Below are 18,613 nucleotides of genomic sequence, written 5' to 3'. Positions count from 1 at the left end.
GCGATATGATCGGTGATTGAAATTAGAATATATTTTAATCTAAATTGGGACACTTAGGACAAGTCCGTAATCGAATAAAGAGTTACTCGAGTCACAGAGAGTTGTGGACCTACGACTAGTTTACCCCAGAACCATTGAGAGTCACACTTCTTGTTGAGAGGATTCTTTAACATGGTGAACTAAGAGTATTTAGTTAATCTTAGCTAGATCGGAGTTCATTATGATTGAATTTTGAAGTTCATAATAGTCGATTACGAATTAGAACAAAAAAAGGAAAGCATTTTTATAGATTTTAAGTGGAATTTATAAATTGAGATTTTTTATCAATTTAGCAGGTGCCCTTGAAATAAATGTTTCCAAAAGTAGAAAACTGGAAAATCCAATACGGTGCTTGAACTGGCAAGGAGATTATAATCATCGTAAATCTGTAATTGTTATATTTTCCGAAGTTACCATTTGGAAGATATTTAGGAATTAATTGATTAGATTTAATTATTGGTTGGGTTGGATCTCTTACTTGTACGACAAGTAGGATTCTTGTACTGTAAATTCAAAGTGCTAGAGATCCAAAAGATGCAACAACTTCATGAGCCCTAGTAGCCAAAGATTCTTTCTCTGAGAAAATTCGGCAGCTCCCTTCTCTTATTTGTCATCGTCGCGCCGCCGCCTGCCACCGCATCATCGGTCCTCTTTGATTCTTCCTTCGTTCTCTTTCATCTATTAACCCATATTTTTTTAGTGCAATCCCTTTCGTGGAAAAATCTCTGCAAGGTGAAACCTTATTCTGGAAAAAAAATTGGCGTGGATTGCTCTAGCAAGGACTTCGGTGAGACCACAAAAATCGAAGAAGGCAATTCGCAAAAACAAGTAATTGAATCTCATTTTAATATTTTCAATTGCATGCTATATAATTGTTATTAGATTAATTTAAACACGTGATAATTAATGCTAGTTGATTAAGAAAATTGATGAACTTAAATTCATAGAAACTCCCATGATAGAAAAATTCTAATTTCCTTTGCGTGTAAACATGTTGAATCCCAACAAAACCACCCCACAACCGTCCAAGCAACCGGCTCCTCCTTGGTCTATTCCGGTTTGTATTTTTTCACTGTTGGAGCCAGCGGTTCTGACCCGTCAACCGTGGGCATGTCTAAAATCTCATCCATACTTGGCAGCATTAATTATTAACCAAATAGGAAATTTAATCCAAGATAAAATAAAACATAAGGGTGAATACAACGGAATTTGGTACAAATTTATCTAACATAATTAATGGGTCTGAAGTCTTAACATAAGGGGTTTAATGTTGTTTGCCCACCAACTTCATTACTAAGTTTGCCATTAATACAAAAGTGAGGGATTTATTTATGTCTAAATATGTTTGCATTTTTTGAATCGAAGGCCGTCTTAGCTCAGCTGGTAGAGCGCATGGCTTTTAACCATGTGGTCGTGGGTTCGATTCCCACAGACGGCGTAGTTTGTAAGTTTTTTAATCCCACTTTATTTATACTCTTGAAATATATTATTTTGGCTTGCACCCTCGAAACATTTTCATTTTGCACCATGAATTGAATTTTTAAACTTAAGAAGGGTAATTTCAATTTGTATTGGTATTTTATTTCCGGGGTGCAAAATAACAATTTAAATTATTATTTTTTTCCACGTCCGACATAAATTCGAGAATACAAAATGCAAAAGAAAAGGAAATCGAGACGAATAACTGAACAATATGATAATTTATTTCCAAAAAAAATTTATCACTAAATTATTTGATTTATGGGTCTTTTATTATAATTAGTGAAAATATTTAGTAGAAATATTTAGATGAAAATATAATTTTCAAATAATTTAATAACAAAATAGCCGCAGAATGTTTGTTCTTTTTATTTTTTGTAGATTTTTTTTGTGAAAAAAAACAATTACATATAATGATTATATGTATTTTTCGCACATTTAGTTTCATGAATAAAAAAAATGATTTGACATTTGGCATCTTAAAAAATACAACTAAAAATATTAAATTATCTTCATTAGCTTTAAAAATTAATTTAGGGTGCATTATGCTTAATTTATTGTACTTCAACAGTGTAAAGTGCTATAAAGTTTTTGGGATTATTTTGTAAACCCCCTCATTTCCAAATTATATAGAACTAACTACAAAGTGGATTACACTCTAGGGGAAACCCCCCTCATTTCGAAAATATTTTGACATACCCCCTGGGCCACCCTGAAGTCCCTATAATACCCTTTTAAAATCAGCTTTAAACCCTAGCCACTACAATCGTCTCTCTCTTTCTCTCCCAGATTCAAAATTCCGCATCCACAAACCTCTCTCCGGCGAAATTGCTTCCCGGAGTCATAACTCTCTCCGGTGGTCGGAATTCAATGGTTTAACTACCGTTGGATTCCTCTCGTCGAGCTCTTTCTTTTTTTGGTGATTTCATTCAGTTTGGAGCACTGATCTATTTCTGCAATTTTTTTTCATTCAACGACGGTGGTCTTGCCGGAGGTGTATTTGGTGTTCCACCGGTCGAAATTTGATGGGCTACCCACCGTTGGATTCCTCTCGTCGAGATCTATATTTTGATGGTAATTTCGTTTATTTCTATATTTTTCAGATTTATTTCTATATTTTTTGCATTTGTGGGTGTGCGGAACCGTGGGTGGTTATTAACGGCGGCTAGGGATTTGGTAGGAGGCGAGGGGGTGAGGAGTCACTGTCTGTTTGATTTAAAATCTGTAGCATTTCCCAACAATAACCTCTCTCTATCTCTCGATCTCTTAGTGTTTGTTGATTTAGAGTATTTTGATGTTTCTTCAAATTTGGTTGATTTGCACTAAAGTAGTTTTTTTTTTTTTTTTTTTGTCTTGATTTTGCAATTGCAGCTTAATGAAAGCCATTGATCCTCCCCTTGAAGGTCTCAAAAATTTGGTTGAAGTTACACCTGCTTCAAGTTACAGTGTTCAACAGACTGTATACATTACTATACATATAGTTGCATGTGCCTATTTTTTCTGTATTTTCGATTTGTATTTTTATTGGTTCTGAGGTTATTTATATTAAAACTATTGATTTTTGTAAATTTTTGTTGGGCTTTATATATATTTTTTTTGTATAAGCCAGTATTCGTGTGTATACAATTGATCGACTAAAAATATGGGGTAAAAAAACGAACATAACTACGAATTACTACAGGTACTATAGTTACATGTAGTTATTTTCAATACAGTAAACATATTGTTTGGAAAATTAAACAAAAAAATTAATTTTTTTTTAAATTAAAAAAAAATTAATTTTTTTTTAAATTAAAAAAATTAAAAAAATTGAAAAAAATAAATATATATATAAATTTAACAAACAAGTTTATTAATTATTATAATAATAATAATAATAATAATAATAATAATAATAATAATAATAATAATAATAATAATAATAATAATAATAATAATAATAATAATAATAATAATAATAATAATAATAATAATAATAATAATAATAATAATAATAATAATAATAATAATAATAATAATAATAATAATAATAATAATAATAATAATAATAATAATAATAATAATAATAATAATAATAATAATAATAATAATAATAATAATAATAATAATAATAATAATAATAATAATAATAATAATAATAATAATAATAATAATAATAATAATAATAATAATAATAATAATAATAATAATAATAATAAATAAATCAGCGAAAATGATAAATGCAGGACCAGAAATGTTGAATGCAGTTTCGTCGAAAATTGCATATAAGGGTAGTATAGTACTTTCGCTTCTCGATGGGGGTATGTCAAATGATGATTTGGGCTTGGGTTTATCCCTAGTTTATTTGGTGGCTAGGGAGGTATGTAAAATAACCCCTAATTTTTTTCGACGCTGCAAAGTGCCAAAAAACTATGTTTCAAGGATGCAAAATAGGATTAAGCATTACTTTATGGGGTAATATGCTATGAGCCCCTTAAATCAAACTTAATTTGAACTAAATGACAAGTTTAAATCCAATATTTTACTTAAATCCTTAGTTTAAAATAATATATGACTCACATCCTTACTTTTCTTATATCTCTATTTTGCCCTTATTTAAATCATATAACTTCACGTATCTCAACTCAAATTTATTTATTTTCTTTAGTCTTCTCTCTCGTCTTTTCTCCTTCCCCTTCTCTCTCGTTTTCTTTCTGTCAATTTCCTCTCTTTTTTTTTCTCTCTCTCACCTCGCTACCTCTATCTCGCTCTATCCGGTAAGCACAAAGGCCAGGGGCGACAGGGAAGTGGTGGTGGCGGCGGCGGCGGCGGCTGCGTGGCGAAGGGAGCAGGGTTTTTTTTTTCTTCTTCTTTATATATATATATATATATATATATATATATATATATATATATATAGATTTGCTATTTCTTCATTTTTTGTATAGATCTGCTATTGATAGTATATTTTGATTAATTGCATATGATTTTGTTGACTTTTAAGAGATTTTGTTTGGTTTGTATCTGATTTGCTATTTTATTTGACTTGTTGCAGGTCATTGAGAACGTTCTTAGGGCGAGATGATTGCGGGCCGGCATACGTTGGGGTTCAACATGGTAGATCTAGGGTTTTCAAAAAGAGGTAGGTGACTATGGATGCGGCGGCTGCGTTGTTGGCTGCTGGGGTTTCACGGTGGCTCCGTTGATGGTTAGGGTTGGTGACGGCTGGGAGTTGTTGGCTGCTAGGGTTTGGAATAGTATATTATAGTAAACCATAGTAGACCGTAGTATACCATAGTAAACCGTAGTATACCATAGTACACCGTAGTAAAGTTTTTGTTTTGTATATGAACAACCATATGGTGTGCGATAAAATAAAATTCAAGTTTTAGATGTCGGCAAGCACGATAGTGACTACGATGACTATATATAACTACATTTTTTGATAGAAGATAAAATTAAAATTAAAAAAAGATAAATAACATGTTTTTTTATTTTTTGTAATTTTCAATGTTATGTAGAAAAAAAAAAAAAAAAAAAAGGTATTTTTTAATATAATAGTATATAAAATGATAAAATCACGAAAGGAAAAACAAACAAACCAGTATTCTGTAAAAAAAAACGTATGGAAAAATGGAAAAGTTAAATGCATCATAATAAAATGATAAATGCAGTTTGAATTTACTTAATGCAAATTTTGAATTTTGTACTGGAGAGGCATTTTTGGAATGAATTTTACGAAAAATGTGAAGCAAAGGTTTAGTTGGACTTGTTATTTAGTTCTAATAAATTTTGTCATTAGGAACCTACCGATATCTTAAGGCCCCTTACTTTATAGTGTTGGTTGACACTTTAGTTAGTTAATTATTTATAATCAAATCATTAATATACTCTAATGGAAAAAGTTGGACCCGTGAAAAGATTCAAGTAGTCGTCCACAATATATATGTATGTTCTCAGTCTTATTTATTTATGTTTTAAAAATAAAAGAAAAAAGACAGGTTGTGAATTGTTAGGATTTTTGGTAATGAAGAAGTAAGAAAGAAACAGTTGAAAGTTTTAAAACCAATCATGGGATTCACGTCTCTCTATAACCTCTCATTCTTTTCATTTCTCATCAACTTATAACTTAATTAGCTGCGGTGCTGACTCACGTTCTCTTTCATCTCCACCAATATATACATACATACATACATACATATACACACAAACACATTTGTGGATTAATTTGTCAAGTATGAAACTGGAAGATTTATTGATGCAGCCACGTGAGGATAAACGAACTAAACTTCAACTCCAACAACAGGTTCGATGGATTTTCGTGTTCTTGATGGATCAATAGTTTTTATTAGTTTCAATCATCTATATATATATATATATATATATATATATATATATATATATATATATATATATATATATATATGTATATATATTATATATATAATTTGCATTGATTTAATTAATAAAAGGTTGAAGGATTGGAGGAAGAGTTGGAAGAGGAGCTTCAAGTGAAAAGGGTTCTCAAATGCGCAATGAAGGGACCAATTGGCTGCTGCGGATCATGTTCTTCTCTAACTCCATTGCTCCCATTCAAGGTACCTTTCTTATTTTATATATATATACTATATTTTGTGTTTAGTGTGTGTTATTCTTTCACCAAGTTCCAAACATATCAATATTTATATACTGGAGATATACAATTAAGGGATGGCCTAGCGCGGTTGGGGCAAGTAAGTCTGTCACACAGACGCGCTAGGTGGAGTATCACACATAGTTAGCCAAGTGTGGTTTACCTTTCTCGTATGGTTTGCAAACTATTATACGAGAGTGTAGGTTTACCCAGTGCACCTATATGGCTGACTGCAGGTTCTTTCATTCCCCAAAAAAAAAAAGTTCACTTCGAATTAGTTTGCAAGCTATCAAGAGTGTAGGCTTACCCAGTGCACCTATGGTTTTGTTTAAGAAAAATGAGGATAATAAATTCAAATTTTGTAAGAAACTGCAACAAGGAAATAGCAAAATTGATTTCTTGAAAACTGAAAAGAGTATTATGATCATAAAAATGCAGGTTCAAATGCTATTAGGAGAAGTAGCAGTAGTGGAAGAAGAGATAGATTGGTTAGAGAGAAAGATCAATGAACTCAAGTTAGATATATACCAAGAGAAGAAACATATCAAAGAATGGGAAATACTCCAATTCAAAGGATTATTACATTTACACCAACAACAACATTGTGATCAACAACAAATCCAAAAGCTACGATCTCGACGACCAACTCAAATCGAAGAAAACAATTATACTGAAACACCATTACTTTCAACATCACATAACAACAAACAAAGGAGATACCGATTTTCAAGACAAAGAAGATCCTCTTTCAGTTCCTCCATCGAACTCGAATACAGTACGGTAGAACTTTGCTTTTTAAGTAGAATTTATACCTAAAAACGACAACATTACAATGAACTTTTTTTTTGTTTGGCAGTTGGAGAAACCGAAGAGGAAATTGAAAAATCGAGATGGTCTGAAAGTAAAGTTGTGGAGCCGAATAAGATCTCGGTAGAACTTATAAAGTGCTTGATAGGCATATTTGTGAAACTTAACCAAACAACACTTGTAAACACAAAGGAAACAAGGATATCAAAAGCCACTACATTCAGCGGTTGCACGACGCCCGTTGTATTATTTCCATTCAATAATCACAATAGTGAATCATCATCTCATGATATTGATCCATACGAAATATTGCCTGAATTACCTGATGTAATTAACAACAGAGATGTGGGACCATACAAGAATTTCATACAAATCACGACAAGTACATTGGATCCAACCCGTCTTTCGGAATGTTTACCAGCAATGCGCAGACTCAGGTGAGCTACTGAGTGAGTGACTATCTACCTAATTCCGTTTAATTTTGTAGATATTGGATTTATTGAATAGTGTTTTTTTTTTTTCTTTTCAGGGTTTTGATGCAGAAACTCAGCAAAATAAACATAAATTGTTTTTCACACAAGCAGAAATTGGCATTCTGGATCAATGTTTATAATGCCTCAATAATGAATGTACATACTACTACTACAACAACATATTCTTATGCCAATTTAATTTATTTATTTTTTTTATTTATTGAAGTACTATACTCATATAAATAATAATTGTCCCACATTGCAGGCATTTCTGAAACAGGGACTACCGTCCGCGCCGGAGAAAGTACAAGCACTTGTGAACAAGGTAACAACATCATCATAATAACAAGTTTTCTTTCTCATTCATCGTTTTTACCTAAAAAAAAGAAAGAAAAAAAAATAAACGAAAAACGAAATAGTAATGGTGTGTTGTGGTGGTCCAGGCAGCCATAAATGTTGGTGGTTTAATATTTAAGGCGTCAACTATCGAAAACTTGATCCTCCGCCATCCAACTGAAGTCAAACAAGTGAGTACTCAAGATCAAACATCTAATTAAAAGCATAACATAGTGTATATATATATATATATATATATATATATATATATGACAAACAATAGTTTAAAGTACAGGAGACGAGTAGAGAAGAGAAGGAGATGCTTATAAGGCGCAATACTAGTGGTCTCGACTATCCGGAACCCAATGTTGCCTTTGCTCTATGCAGAGGCACCTGGTCTTCCCCAGCAGTAAGTGCTGCCTGCATATATTATAAACTAATTACATTTGACGAATAATTAATTAATTAATTAATTAATATAATGCAGTTGAGGTTCTATACGGCGGATGAAGTGATGAATGAGCTAGAGAGAGCAAAAGTAGAGTATTTGGAAGCTGCAGTCGGAATAGTTACAACGAGAAAGAAGATTTTGGTGCCGAAGTTGATGCAATTGCACATGAAAGACTTTGCGGACGACATGGAATCTCTTGTGGAATGGATATACAGCCAACTGCCTTACAACAACTCTTTGAAAAGGTTGATGATACAATGCCTCAACGGAGGAGATAATATTACTAATTATGAATCTTCGTCGTCGTCATCGCTAAATAGAATTGAAATCCAGCCTTATGCCTCTGATTTTCGCTACTTGATTCCCGTATAATATTCTTTTTAATCAGAACGTGACATCTTATATTTCTTGCTACACTTCTTAATTTCTTCCATCGTTGGATATCCAAGAACTTGTAATTTCATGATTAGAGTTGGTCGTGGAAACGAAGATTTTACGCTTAGATCAATACGAAATCTTTGGTATATTTATTACATTACACAAGGCAAGAGAGATTAGCTAACATCAAGAAAAATGTACTGTAACAAACAAATTAGCACAATAAGCTCGGTTTTTTTTTTTTTTTCTGAAAACTGTAAAATCATTACAGGGTCGGCTCAGCCAAGAAATTTACAATCCTATTCAAAAGATTTAAACCAAAAACAGTTTCTTCGCAGTTCATCTTCACCGAAACCTCAAGTGGTTGAAAGCAAGAACCTTTAAGGGTAAGTGTGATTAAACAAGGAATGGAGTTACTCAACATCTCTCCACTTAACCGTAAGCATAAACCAGACACGTCGTTTGGTTTAGCTGCAACAGGCATGTCGACAGAAACGAGAAATAAATTTGCATTGCTTAGCATCTTTAATGCGAGTTTCTCACATATCACCAGGAATTTGTCTTTCGTCACCAACTGTTCTTTGTCAATCAGCTGGCTAATGTGATCGTTAAAAGTACACCTGTTGTTTACGGCAGGGAACATATTTAAGTGCATAATTCTTACACAATAAAAACCAAGAAGAAACATTTTGGAAACAGAAACTTATATTTAGAAACAGCATATTAACAGATACACAAATGTCTAAAGCTAACGAATTGGCAGCTAAAAAGAGCTCTCGGACAATCAGCATGAAAAAGGGAAGTAATTGCACAGTTAGTAAATTGATTCTCCAAGGACTCGAGAAAGGGAGCGACTAAAACGAATACCGTTTTTTTCTCACTTCAATGCCACCAACATAAAAAATAAAAAATAAATAGATAATAAATAGTTAATGACATTATTACCCTTATTGAAAATCAATACCACACACAAAATTTGTGTGGTATTGATTTTATGAAGGGTATTAATATCATTACCTATTATTTTATATTTTTTATGTTGGTGGTATTGAAGTCAGAAAGAAATGGTATTTGTTTTAGCCGTCCCCCTCGAGAAACTCAAAACTTGTGAAAAAAAATTATGTATTCAACGTGTGATAGCAGGAAGTTGTATGTGCATAAGCTAATTTACGTAACTGACCTTCTTATGTACTCAAACATCCCAGGAAGTTCAGATTCCTTCTTAACAAATGCTTCGATATCCATCGGAAGAGGCTTTATAAAGTAGCCTATGTCGGGTCGTAACTTGACTGTTTGCTTTCTGCCATTACACCATAAAACCAGCTTCAAAGGCAACAGATGATGTTCAAACCGAACATGGAGGATTCTGTTTGTTGTCTGATCAGGGTTGAGGCTGCCAATCTCTTCCATGGGAGCTAACGTTGCCACTTCTCCATGAGACGCCGAGAAACTGTAAATAAGGAAATAAAGATAACGAAAGCATCAATCCCGATTGTTTTGGAGACCATTAGACAATTATTAGACAAAGAACTGAATATATATAGTAAAAGACAATGATAAAGGGATGCTGATGGAAACACACATATATAATCAAGAAAGATAAGCTAATGGGATATGATGCTAACTCAAATTACAAAGCTCTAGCTCAAATTACAAAGCTCTAGCTCAAAATACCTTTCACTTGATGACACTGATTTTTCAGAAGAATCGGGACCTTGGTTTAATTCCTCTTCAGTAAGTACAATATTTGACATAGGCTCTGTGGAATTGTTCATGAAGGAAACCTGTAAACATACCAGTCGTGGAGATATGTTTGACACCTCCGATGAAAATCTATAATCCACACTTAACCCATTCCCGTTTGCAGGATCGAGAAGTGTATATAACTTGGGTTTAACCAGCTGACCAATTTCCTTAATTGAGATTCTGGCCAATGATCTCTGAACATGACCAAGATCAGACGAATTCTGGCTCGAACCAGGATTTTCATCCAACCACGACTCCAAAGCTCTTTTCGACATCAATTCACCAAAATCCGTCAAGCCAGAGGAACTATTCTCTAATGAACCTTCGATATGATTTCTGTAAGCAGGAGCATTATCTGAAAGATGAATCAATGAACCACCAGCTTCTTCGTCTACATCACCATCAGATGCACTATCATAACCACCACCAGCAGAACCAGAATCGGAACCCTGAGAACTGTAATCAGACGTGTTTTCTTCACCTAGAGATTCTGACATGGCATCGGAATCGCCGATTTCATTTGGTTCACTATCACTGACACTAACTCCCCCAGTCTTAGTTTCATCATCAACTAAGCTACAAGGTTCTGGGAGAGGTTCGTATCCTGGAGCAGCATGAAGTACAATCTGCGAAAGAGAACCGGGAAGATAAAACCGATAACTAAATGATTCGGACGGCACTTTTGTTTGTCTCCCGAATATGTATTCAGCAAGTACGTATGTCAGGTCTTTCAATTCTGTATGGTCCTTTACTTCTTCCAAATCCTGTGGTCCGATAGAGTGTGATAGAAAATTCTTCAGGACACGAGCACGGTCACGAACATCATAATTCAAGTCACACTTGGCTAGTTCGAGCATATACCCAACAGTTACTCGCAGTTCAGAAATATCTTTCCCTTTGGCACGTAGCAGGACCTAGAAAAAATGAAAACAGATAGAAGATTAATCAAGAACAAAATAATAAAATACATATACTTTAGTATATTAGATAGGACAAATTTATTCCAAGTCCTGGAGTGGCAAATAATAGGTAGTGAGATTGTTATGCTTTCCTTTCCCCACCCTCTCTCCTTCAATTGTATCAAATAAGAGAAGAATTTCAAACCCCTCGCCCTACTCTCCTCCATTCAACTCTTCCAAACTCAGTCGCAATGTAAACCGAGAAAGTAGAGGCTTAATCAATGAAGATCACAAGCAGAAGAATCCATGACGGATAAATTAGTAGTGCCCACCACAGAGTTTGAGTTCAAACATCATTTGAGATACTGTAACTTATCAACCCCAATACATTGTTAGGAATGATTAGAAATGTTTGCACGAACAGATAAAAGAGCTGTTTCATTGTTTGTTTGCCGGAAAGGAAAAGGCAAAACTGTGATGTGGACTACATGAGTCCACACATATAGGAAGGAGGAAAATTTAGGAATGCAACTCTAACGGGCAAATCCAGGTTTTTCGAGTATAAAAAGGAAAAATGCACCAGTGAAGAAGAACTTCTTCATAATCTTACGAAGCTAACGCCCTTGCAGAATTCAGTGAAAGATACAATTAAGTGATAGAGGAATCATAAAAATATAATAAATAAAATAAAATAAAAAGGTTACTGCTATAAACTACCTTGATGCAAGCATTAACAATTTGCAGCTTTGTTTCAACCGCCTCCATGGCAAAGCGCTGGGCAAGATACTGAAATATTGTGGGAATCATCTTTGAAATGAGACCCCCGATGTTGCTGTACTCACCCATCATCCATATCACCATTGCACGAGCTGCTGGTGCAGACATTGAATCCAATCTTCGCACCAAATGAACAATTACCTTCAATTAATGGTGAGTTTTAGAAAATCACTTGAATATAGAACTGCTACTAAAAAATAGTGACGTTCATTCAATTTGTACAAATAAATGAGGTCAAATAGTGAAAAGGAAGGCGGGCAACGACCTCAAGTAAAGACAGATGCGAATCAAGCTTAGAGATGAATAGGCTGAGACCATGTAACTGAAGAGCTCTAAACATGCATAACGACGACATACTAAAACATATAGCTCTTATAGACTGTTTAAAAGCATAAATGTCACTTCTAATTGAAATATAGATAAATTCAGAATCTTTCCTACTAAAGGAAGCCCACAAAGTAAGAAAGCACTTGGAACTATATTATTCCCATTGTTATTGCCTATTTTTTCTCAACAATTCTCCATTTTATACTCTATTCAATCAGTCGGGTTGTGAATATATTATATAGAAACACTAAGCTATCAACAAAGCATGAAAAGACAATATCCACCTAAAATCCAATATTAAGCATGACAAACATTTTCCGAGTCATGTCCACCTTCTATGAAGTTACTTCAACCAAGTCGGCACCAGGACTAACAATCAATCCTTTGATTTCAATCAATTTTAGGGTCCATTTGGATGGAGGGATTTGAAGGGGGATTTGATTTGGCGAAGGGATTTGAAATGACAACAATTTGGAGTCATTTAAATCCCCACCATAATTGCTCAAAAAACAAGGTATTTTAAAGTAAAACTGCTAAAAGTCTTTTGGGTGATTTACCATGTTTCACAGCACAGTGTGAAACATTAGAATGCGCTGATCTTTCTCAATTCTCAAATGTAAATACACACACGGTAGGGACTGAAGAAATAAGAAAGAAAATGAGCGTAAAAATCGACCAAAGAAAAAAGAGATGACAAACTTACTCTTTCATGAATAGGAGGATCTTGCTTTATGATTGCCATGATAGACTTAATTACTTGAACCAATACAATTTCTTCGTCACGCAAAGATGCAACGTCCCGATTTGAAGAATCTGAAAGGTGGACAAGGAAAATAAAGGGAAGTCTTATATAAAAACAATCTTCAATGGAAGTCATATGCAAAAAGAATGGCAATTACCAGTTAAAGCCAGAAACAATAGCCCTTCTAAACATGTGTTGGCGACATCAGGCAGTCTTTGGGCACATAAACCCATTGCAGCCACAGTATCGGCAGCAAACCTCCTGTCGGGATCTCTTATATAATCCTGAGAATTCACTAAAAGATAAGCTTTCACTTAACAAGAATTACATCAAGAATACCAAAACAATCTTTACAAATCGACAGCCACCAAGACATATTTTGAAGAAACAAAATATTGACTGGTAGACTAATCCTATTAGGACAAGATTTAACTAAGATGAACACGGAACGGAATGAACCAGCTAAAGAACAAAAAAATAATTCTATATATCAAAATGGAATTTAATAAAGGGAAATTTGTTGAAGGCAAGCAATAATTTGAATTGGCAAATAATACAAAATTCATTAACCATAAGCATGTTAGTACACCGAAGGCTATGTTACAGTTTTGTAATGAAAGGTGTGGGCCATCTAGGGGTGCATTTAGATTTACAACTTTAAATACAGTACATATCCATATTTTTATTCCATGATTTTGGACCACGACAAAATTCATTTACAAGCAAAAATCACAAATTTCAAGTCCTCAGCAATATTTGTTTTATAAGCAAGGAATTCAAACTAACTAACTTGATTCATCCAAATATTTCAATCAAAATGCAGTATGATAGATAGTTGAACCACTGTAAACAATCGAAGATAGTCGTAAATGTTAATATTTTGATGACAAGAAAACAGTTTGAATATCTTATTTTCTTTTTTGGTTTAAATAAATTTCTTAATCATCCGAATGAAGGAGCTCATAGATGGATTAGGTTGCACCACAGTTTGAAAACTGAAACCATTACTCAACCCAAAAATTTGACCAGGCTACAGATCATTAGTTCAATACCCTCTCTTATGTTTCATATTATTTCTCAACTTCTACACCAACAATATTTTAGTCTTGTTTATTTTACTTCTCGTAGTAACAGCCGCAAATGTTGCCGGTGCTCAACATTCTTTCTTGTTTTTCTTTCTATCATTTTATTCTCCATTTTGGTCTGAATTTTCACCAAAAAGATGTTTCAATGCCAAAAACTATTTAAATTTTATAAATCCAGAATCATTTTAGCAACCTATTTTGCTTCGACTTAAACAACTGTTGGGTCGAACAATTCATTACTAAATCGACTGTTTTATTGCTTGATTTTTTTATCTACTGGCCTTGCCCAGAAAAGCAGTCGGTATGCTGGTTCAAGCTGGACTTTCAAACCCTGAATTGGACAGATCGCCACTAAGTAACACCTTTGTGTCTAAGCAGCCAAATCATCTAGATTGTATTTCATAAAAAGAAGAAAAAATAAACTACAAGATAAAAGTACCTGAAACTCCAGAAAAACTGCAGAAATTGAAGAGGATGTGGCTATAGAGGAAAGTATCTCGAGCTTAAGCGTTTTTATTTGATATGAATCTGAGGAGCTGATGAAGAAATCTTCAAAATATGGACAAAATAGAGAGGGCACTGCTTTGGCAAAGACCTGAATGTTGCAAAGTACCTGCACACTCGAAATTGTGGAAAGGTCAACTAAAGGAAGCGAACTGAAATATGATGAACACAATATAACTGCAGTAATTCGAAAATGAGGTTAATCCATATCTTATGAACGACATAGATAACTGGACCTGATGCTGAAGACCTCAACAGAAAGAAAACTATTTCAAATCATGAAACTCTATGCTAAGATGCCTAAGTTTCTGTAAGAGTTAAAGCCACCAACATAAACAACAAAATACAAGAAACAGATTATGAAGAGAGATTCCTGACCTACTAAGTAAACAATATAATGGTCAACAGCACCAGCAGCCTAGCAGATATATTAAGGTAAAGGACCACATTTTTAATGCAATAAAATTAGGAATACTTTACTAAAACCAATATGTTCAGTAGCTTTCATAGCCATCTGACAGATCGTGTTACAGTTCCAGGCATATAAGTAAAGAAAAAAGAATACAATATTTCAGATAGCTAACACTGAAACACCATCAGACCAACCATACTCATATCGAGTATACATATACCAATAATTTATCACTAACCTCTTTGCAGTAATATTTTATATGTACAGTACAAACTGAAACAAGTGGAAGGAACTAGAATCAGAGAAAGCTCTATGATGAGGTTTTGTTATACTAATATCACAAAATAAAGGGGTACTTTACCACATATTTTGAGGAACTAGATGACCTCAAGAGAAAGAGCAGAGGCTTAACAATCTTTACAATATCCTCCTTCGGCGCCATAATCCAGTGAACCCCAGCAGCAGCCAGCACTACAGCACTGTTATAACTCCATAATAATGGCAATGTACACTGCAACAAGATCTTCACGTCATCATTGCTTTTAACCGATGTCACGCAGGAACCATCCAATCCAAGGGAATCTCGATTTACATGACCTAACTGAGATAAGTATTTATCTGGTCCTTCAAGATAACTTCGACAGACTATATTTACAATCTCAGTACATATGTCTAAGCTGGTCTCATCCGCGAGCTTTCTTACAGAAAGATGAGGCTCCGGATCCTCCTTTTCTGAACTATGCTTCGCTAAAGCATCAGAAAACAACATCAGGGATTCTCCAACTAGCCCATGTTTTGCAATTACATACCGTAGAAGAATACCAATCAAGACAATCTGCCCCCATTCTTCCACATCAGGAAGAGTCTCGCACAGTCTTTTGTAATTTCTTCCAATCAAAGTAAAATTATTGGGACATATTGAAGCAAAAGCACCGGCAGCAGCACCAACTACTCCAGGAGAATTGTCCTTCAACAACATTCCAATAATCTGCAAGATATAAATAATCAATTAGCAACTATAGCCTATTAAAAGAAAATACCAAGAGAACGAGCTAAACTAAACTCCCTATACAAAGTGATAAAAATCACTTTTAATAAATGAGTCAATTTCATCAAATCATATCCTCAACAGCATTTCCCATACTTGTCTGTGATATAATACATGATAAAAATATAGCAAGTAGAGTATGTACAGATATTTTTTTTTTAAATGAGTAGCATAGCAGATGCTGGAGTTCAGAATACTTATTTTCTTTAATTTCACAGATATAGAACTTTATTGCAAGTGTGGAAAATCTCTTCATGGACACAAGATGGATTAAATATTAAGAGTCACTACGCAAGTACGCATGCGCAAAGAAAAAGTTGTTTATTTTTTCATGTGGAATCAAAGCCCCTTCCTGAACTGTACGAGCTTCGAAATCATGTGGCTTCGTAGATTGTGATGGAAGTATGACATGGGCTGACATCTACATGAATTTTTATATGTTGAATCACTCTCTGGTATGATCTCATACATCCTAGGTGTTCCCTTTCCGTTATCTCGCACATTTTCTTGATATGGCGATCAGACTGTTTGACATAAAATAAAATGGATACTTCCACATTTTATGGGTATTAGTTAATAATTCGATGTAGTAAAGTAAAATATTAACAGATCTTTTACTCAAATTTGGCAGTCAGAAGGAAGTTAAAGAAATGCAATTTCAAGCATAAATACATGTTTACTTAAATGTGATAGAAATACAAAGAACAATCAAGAATTCAACTTGTAAGAAACCTACCCTGAAAAAGAGAGAGAGAAGGAATGATGTCAGAGAAGCAATATGAAAAAAAGAACCGAACATTGATTGACCATCACAAAGAATGGTATCACTTCCGCTCGGATAAACCTCACTCTTGATGATAATCAGAACTAATTAGTTGGATATAAATGAAAGGATTCATTATCTTAGGCTTTTCTTTTGAATTGGTTTCTTATGAAAGCTTTTTCTTTTGAATTGACTGTTTATACAATTAGTTGTTGTCTGACGGCTTTCAACTCATGCATCAACTTAATGAAACTCAGAGATCAAAGACATGAAAAATCATATTTGCTACATGAAATATTTTTCTTAGTACATTACGGGTAGGATGAAAGCTAATACACCACAAAAACAATAGAAACTTAAAAGCAAAAAAGGATTGAACGGAAGCCATTATTAAACCGACCTCTTCAATTGCAGATGTGTGTTCGTCCAAGCGCAAATCATGCAACTTGGGCAGCGCAGTAGCAGTGCACTTTCTAACATACACAGACGGGTCCCGAGCACATTTTCCCACAGCCACCAAAACAAGCGGTGCAATAACATGCAAGCGAATTCCCGCCATTGTACGAAGCGCCCGCGCCCTGACCAAAGGGTTCGGATCACCTAAATCCTTCTGAAAGTAATTAATCGACAGCAAGGCTTCGTTCGGGCGCCTACGAACACAGAGAAATCTCCATCATTCAATTGAAACAGAGAAACCGCAACTGAAAAAAAAAAAAAAAAAAAACTAGGGCATACTTTTCAGCATAATGCAGCAAGTACAAGTAGACAAGCTTCTTAACTTCCAGTGAGTGTGATGCCACATTTTTAACTACCTGTGATCCGAAGAAAAAATGAATTCATAAAGTGAAGAAAGAAAGACGAAATTCAAAAAAAAAATCAGCTGAAAAATTGGAAAAATTGGGGGTGGTGACCTGAGGGAAGTAAGTGGAGACATCGAAACCCTGGGCGATGAGGGCGAGGAGGCGCTTGAGGGCTTCGCATTTTTCGGAGTCGAATTTGCTGTCGAGAAGAGGGGAGATGCTGACGTCATCTGGATCGTCGTAGAGATGGGCGTCTGTGCCGATACGGAACACCATCGTCGACGCCTTACTCAGCGACTCCGCCGTAGCCCCGAATTGCGTCAGCATACTTTTGTATCTGCCGTCTGCCTCAAATCTGATCGGAGATGTATGGGGGGATGGGATGGGTCCTTTTTGTTTCACAGGGCAGCCAAAATGAATAATTGATTTACCCAATTTCTGTTAATTAACACGAAAGAGCAACTCCGATCTTGGACTTAAAAATTGAGTTATGAAATACTAAATTGATACTTAAAGCTAATAATTTAGGGGGCGAATGGCAAAAGGACCATCGCATGGAACTTAAATGCACATTGGTCTAAAAAAAACAGTCTCTCAATTAAATTTATTCCATGTCTTTAGTCTAAAATATTTTCCATAATATAATTCTTATCAATTTCATCCATTATGCGCTAACTTTCTCAATATTACACATTGACCCCGGATTTTAAACAAATATATCATATTAACCCCCAAAATATTTTTTTTTTCAGAAAATAATTTTTTTTCTGAATTTTTTTTTTCCGGCCAGATTCCGGCGCTGACCGCCGGTCTCCGACATTGACTATTTTTTTTGTTTTCCTTAAATTCTTTTCCGGTATGTCAACCACCGTTGACCGCCGGTCTCCGGCATTGACTTTTTTTTTGAATTTTTTTCTTACAAAAAAATATTTTAA

At 34.4% G+C, this 18,613-nt stretch overlaps 2 protein-coding genes and 1 non-coding gene across 4 annotated transcripts; 2 read left to right on the top strand and 1 right to left on the bottom strand.

Annotated features, from left to right (window-relative positions):
• The first annotated feature begins 1,404 nt into the window (after positions 1-1,404).
• TRNAK-UUU (transfer RNA lysine (anticodon UUU)) lies at positions 1,405-1,477 on the top strand. Its single transcript has one exon. It is a non-coding gene; the product is annotated as a tRNA-Lys (tRNA).
• Positions 1,478-5,644: 4,167 nt separating this feature from the next.
• LOC105962586 (ternary complex factor MIP1 leucine-zipper protein (Protein of unknown function, DUF547)) lies at positions 5,645-8,821 on the top strand. 2 transcript variants are annotated; one of them, XM_012986899.2, is made up of 9 exons: positions 5,645-5,803; positions 5,970-6,095; positions 6,569-6,905; positions 6,987-7,374; positions 7,467-7,566; positions 7,676-7,735; positions 7,854-7,937; positions 8,042-8,155; positions 8,234-8,821. In XM_012986899.2, exons 1-9 carry the CDS (start codon positions 5,735-5,737, stop codon positions 8,567-8,569), a joined length of 1,614 nt encoding a protein of 537 aa, XP_012842353.1. In that variant the 5' UTR covers positions 5,645-5,734; the 3' UTR covers positions 8,570-8,821. The 2 variants fall into 2 exon arrangements, with proteins under 2 accessions (XP_012842353.1, XP_012842352.1); XM_012986898.2 differs by having other exon boundaries at positions 8,030-8,155.
• On the bottom strand, positions 8,622-18,211 carry PAT2 (protein affected trafficking 2). The gene is made up of 11 exons (XM_012986897.2): positions 17,790-18,211; positions 17,614-17,690; positions 17,279-17,528; positions 15,429-16,055; positions 14,591-14,764; positions 13,224-13,350; positions 13,028-13,137; positions 11,938-12,138; positions 10,250-11,235; positions 9,756-10,025; positions 8,622-9,195 (listed from the first exon to the last, which is right to left on the bottom strand). The coding sequence occupies exons 1-11, from the start codon at positions 18,003-18,005 to the stop codon at positions 8,841-8,843; spliced, it is 3,393 nt and encodes a 1,130-aa protein (XP_012842351.1). The 5' UTR covers positions 18,006-18,211; the 3' UTR covers positions 8,622-8,840.
• Between the last annotated feature and the right edge of the window lie 402 nt (positions 18,212-18,613).

The sequence above is a fragment of the Erythranthe guttata genome, chromosome 6 (genome assembly GCF_056151865.1).
Source record: "Erythranthe guttata isolate IM_541 chromosome 6, IM_541, whole genome shotgun sequence".
NCBI classification, from domain to species: Eukaryota; Viridiplantae; Streptophyta; class Magnoliopsida; order Lamiales; family Phrymaceae; genus Erythranthe; species Erythranthe guttata.
Note: the sequence above shows the minus strand (reverse complement) of the source record. Positions and strands in the feature narration are given on the sequence as shown.

What these genes read in the sequence shown, in the direction of transcription:
- LOC105962586 (XM_012986898.2), top strand. Translation starts at nt 5,735, where the DNA reads ATGAAACTGGAAGATTTATTGATGCAGCCACGTGAGGATAAACGAACT. An exon ending in TACAAGCACTTGTGAACAAG is followed by an intron (nt 7,736 to 7,853) that starts GTAACAACATCA and finishes GTGGTGGTCCAG; the next exon opens with GCAGCCATAAATGTTGGTGG. An exon ending in ATCCAACTGAAGTCAAACAA is followed by an intron (nt 7,938 to 8,029) that starts GTGAGTACTCAA and finishes GACAAACAATAG; the next exon opens with TTTAAAGTACAGGAGACGAG.
- PAT2 (XM_012986897.2), bottom strand. Translation starts at nt 18,005, where the DNA reads ATGCTGACGCAATTCGGGGCTACGGCGGAGTCGCTGAGTAAGGCGTCG. An exon ending in CAGTTTTTCTGGAGTTTCAG is followed by an intron (nt 13,351 to 14,590) that starts GTACTTTTATCT and finishes GTGAATTCTCAG; the next exon opens with GATTATATAAGAGATCCCGA. An exon ending in ATTGTTTCTGGCTTTAACTG is followed by an intron (nt 13,138 to 13,223) that starts GTAATTGCCATT and finishes TCCACCTTTCAG; the next exon opens with ATTCTTCAAATCGGGACGTT.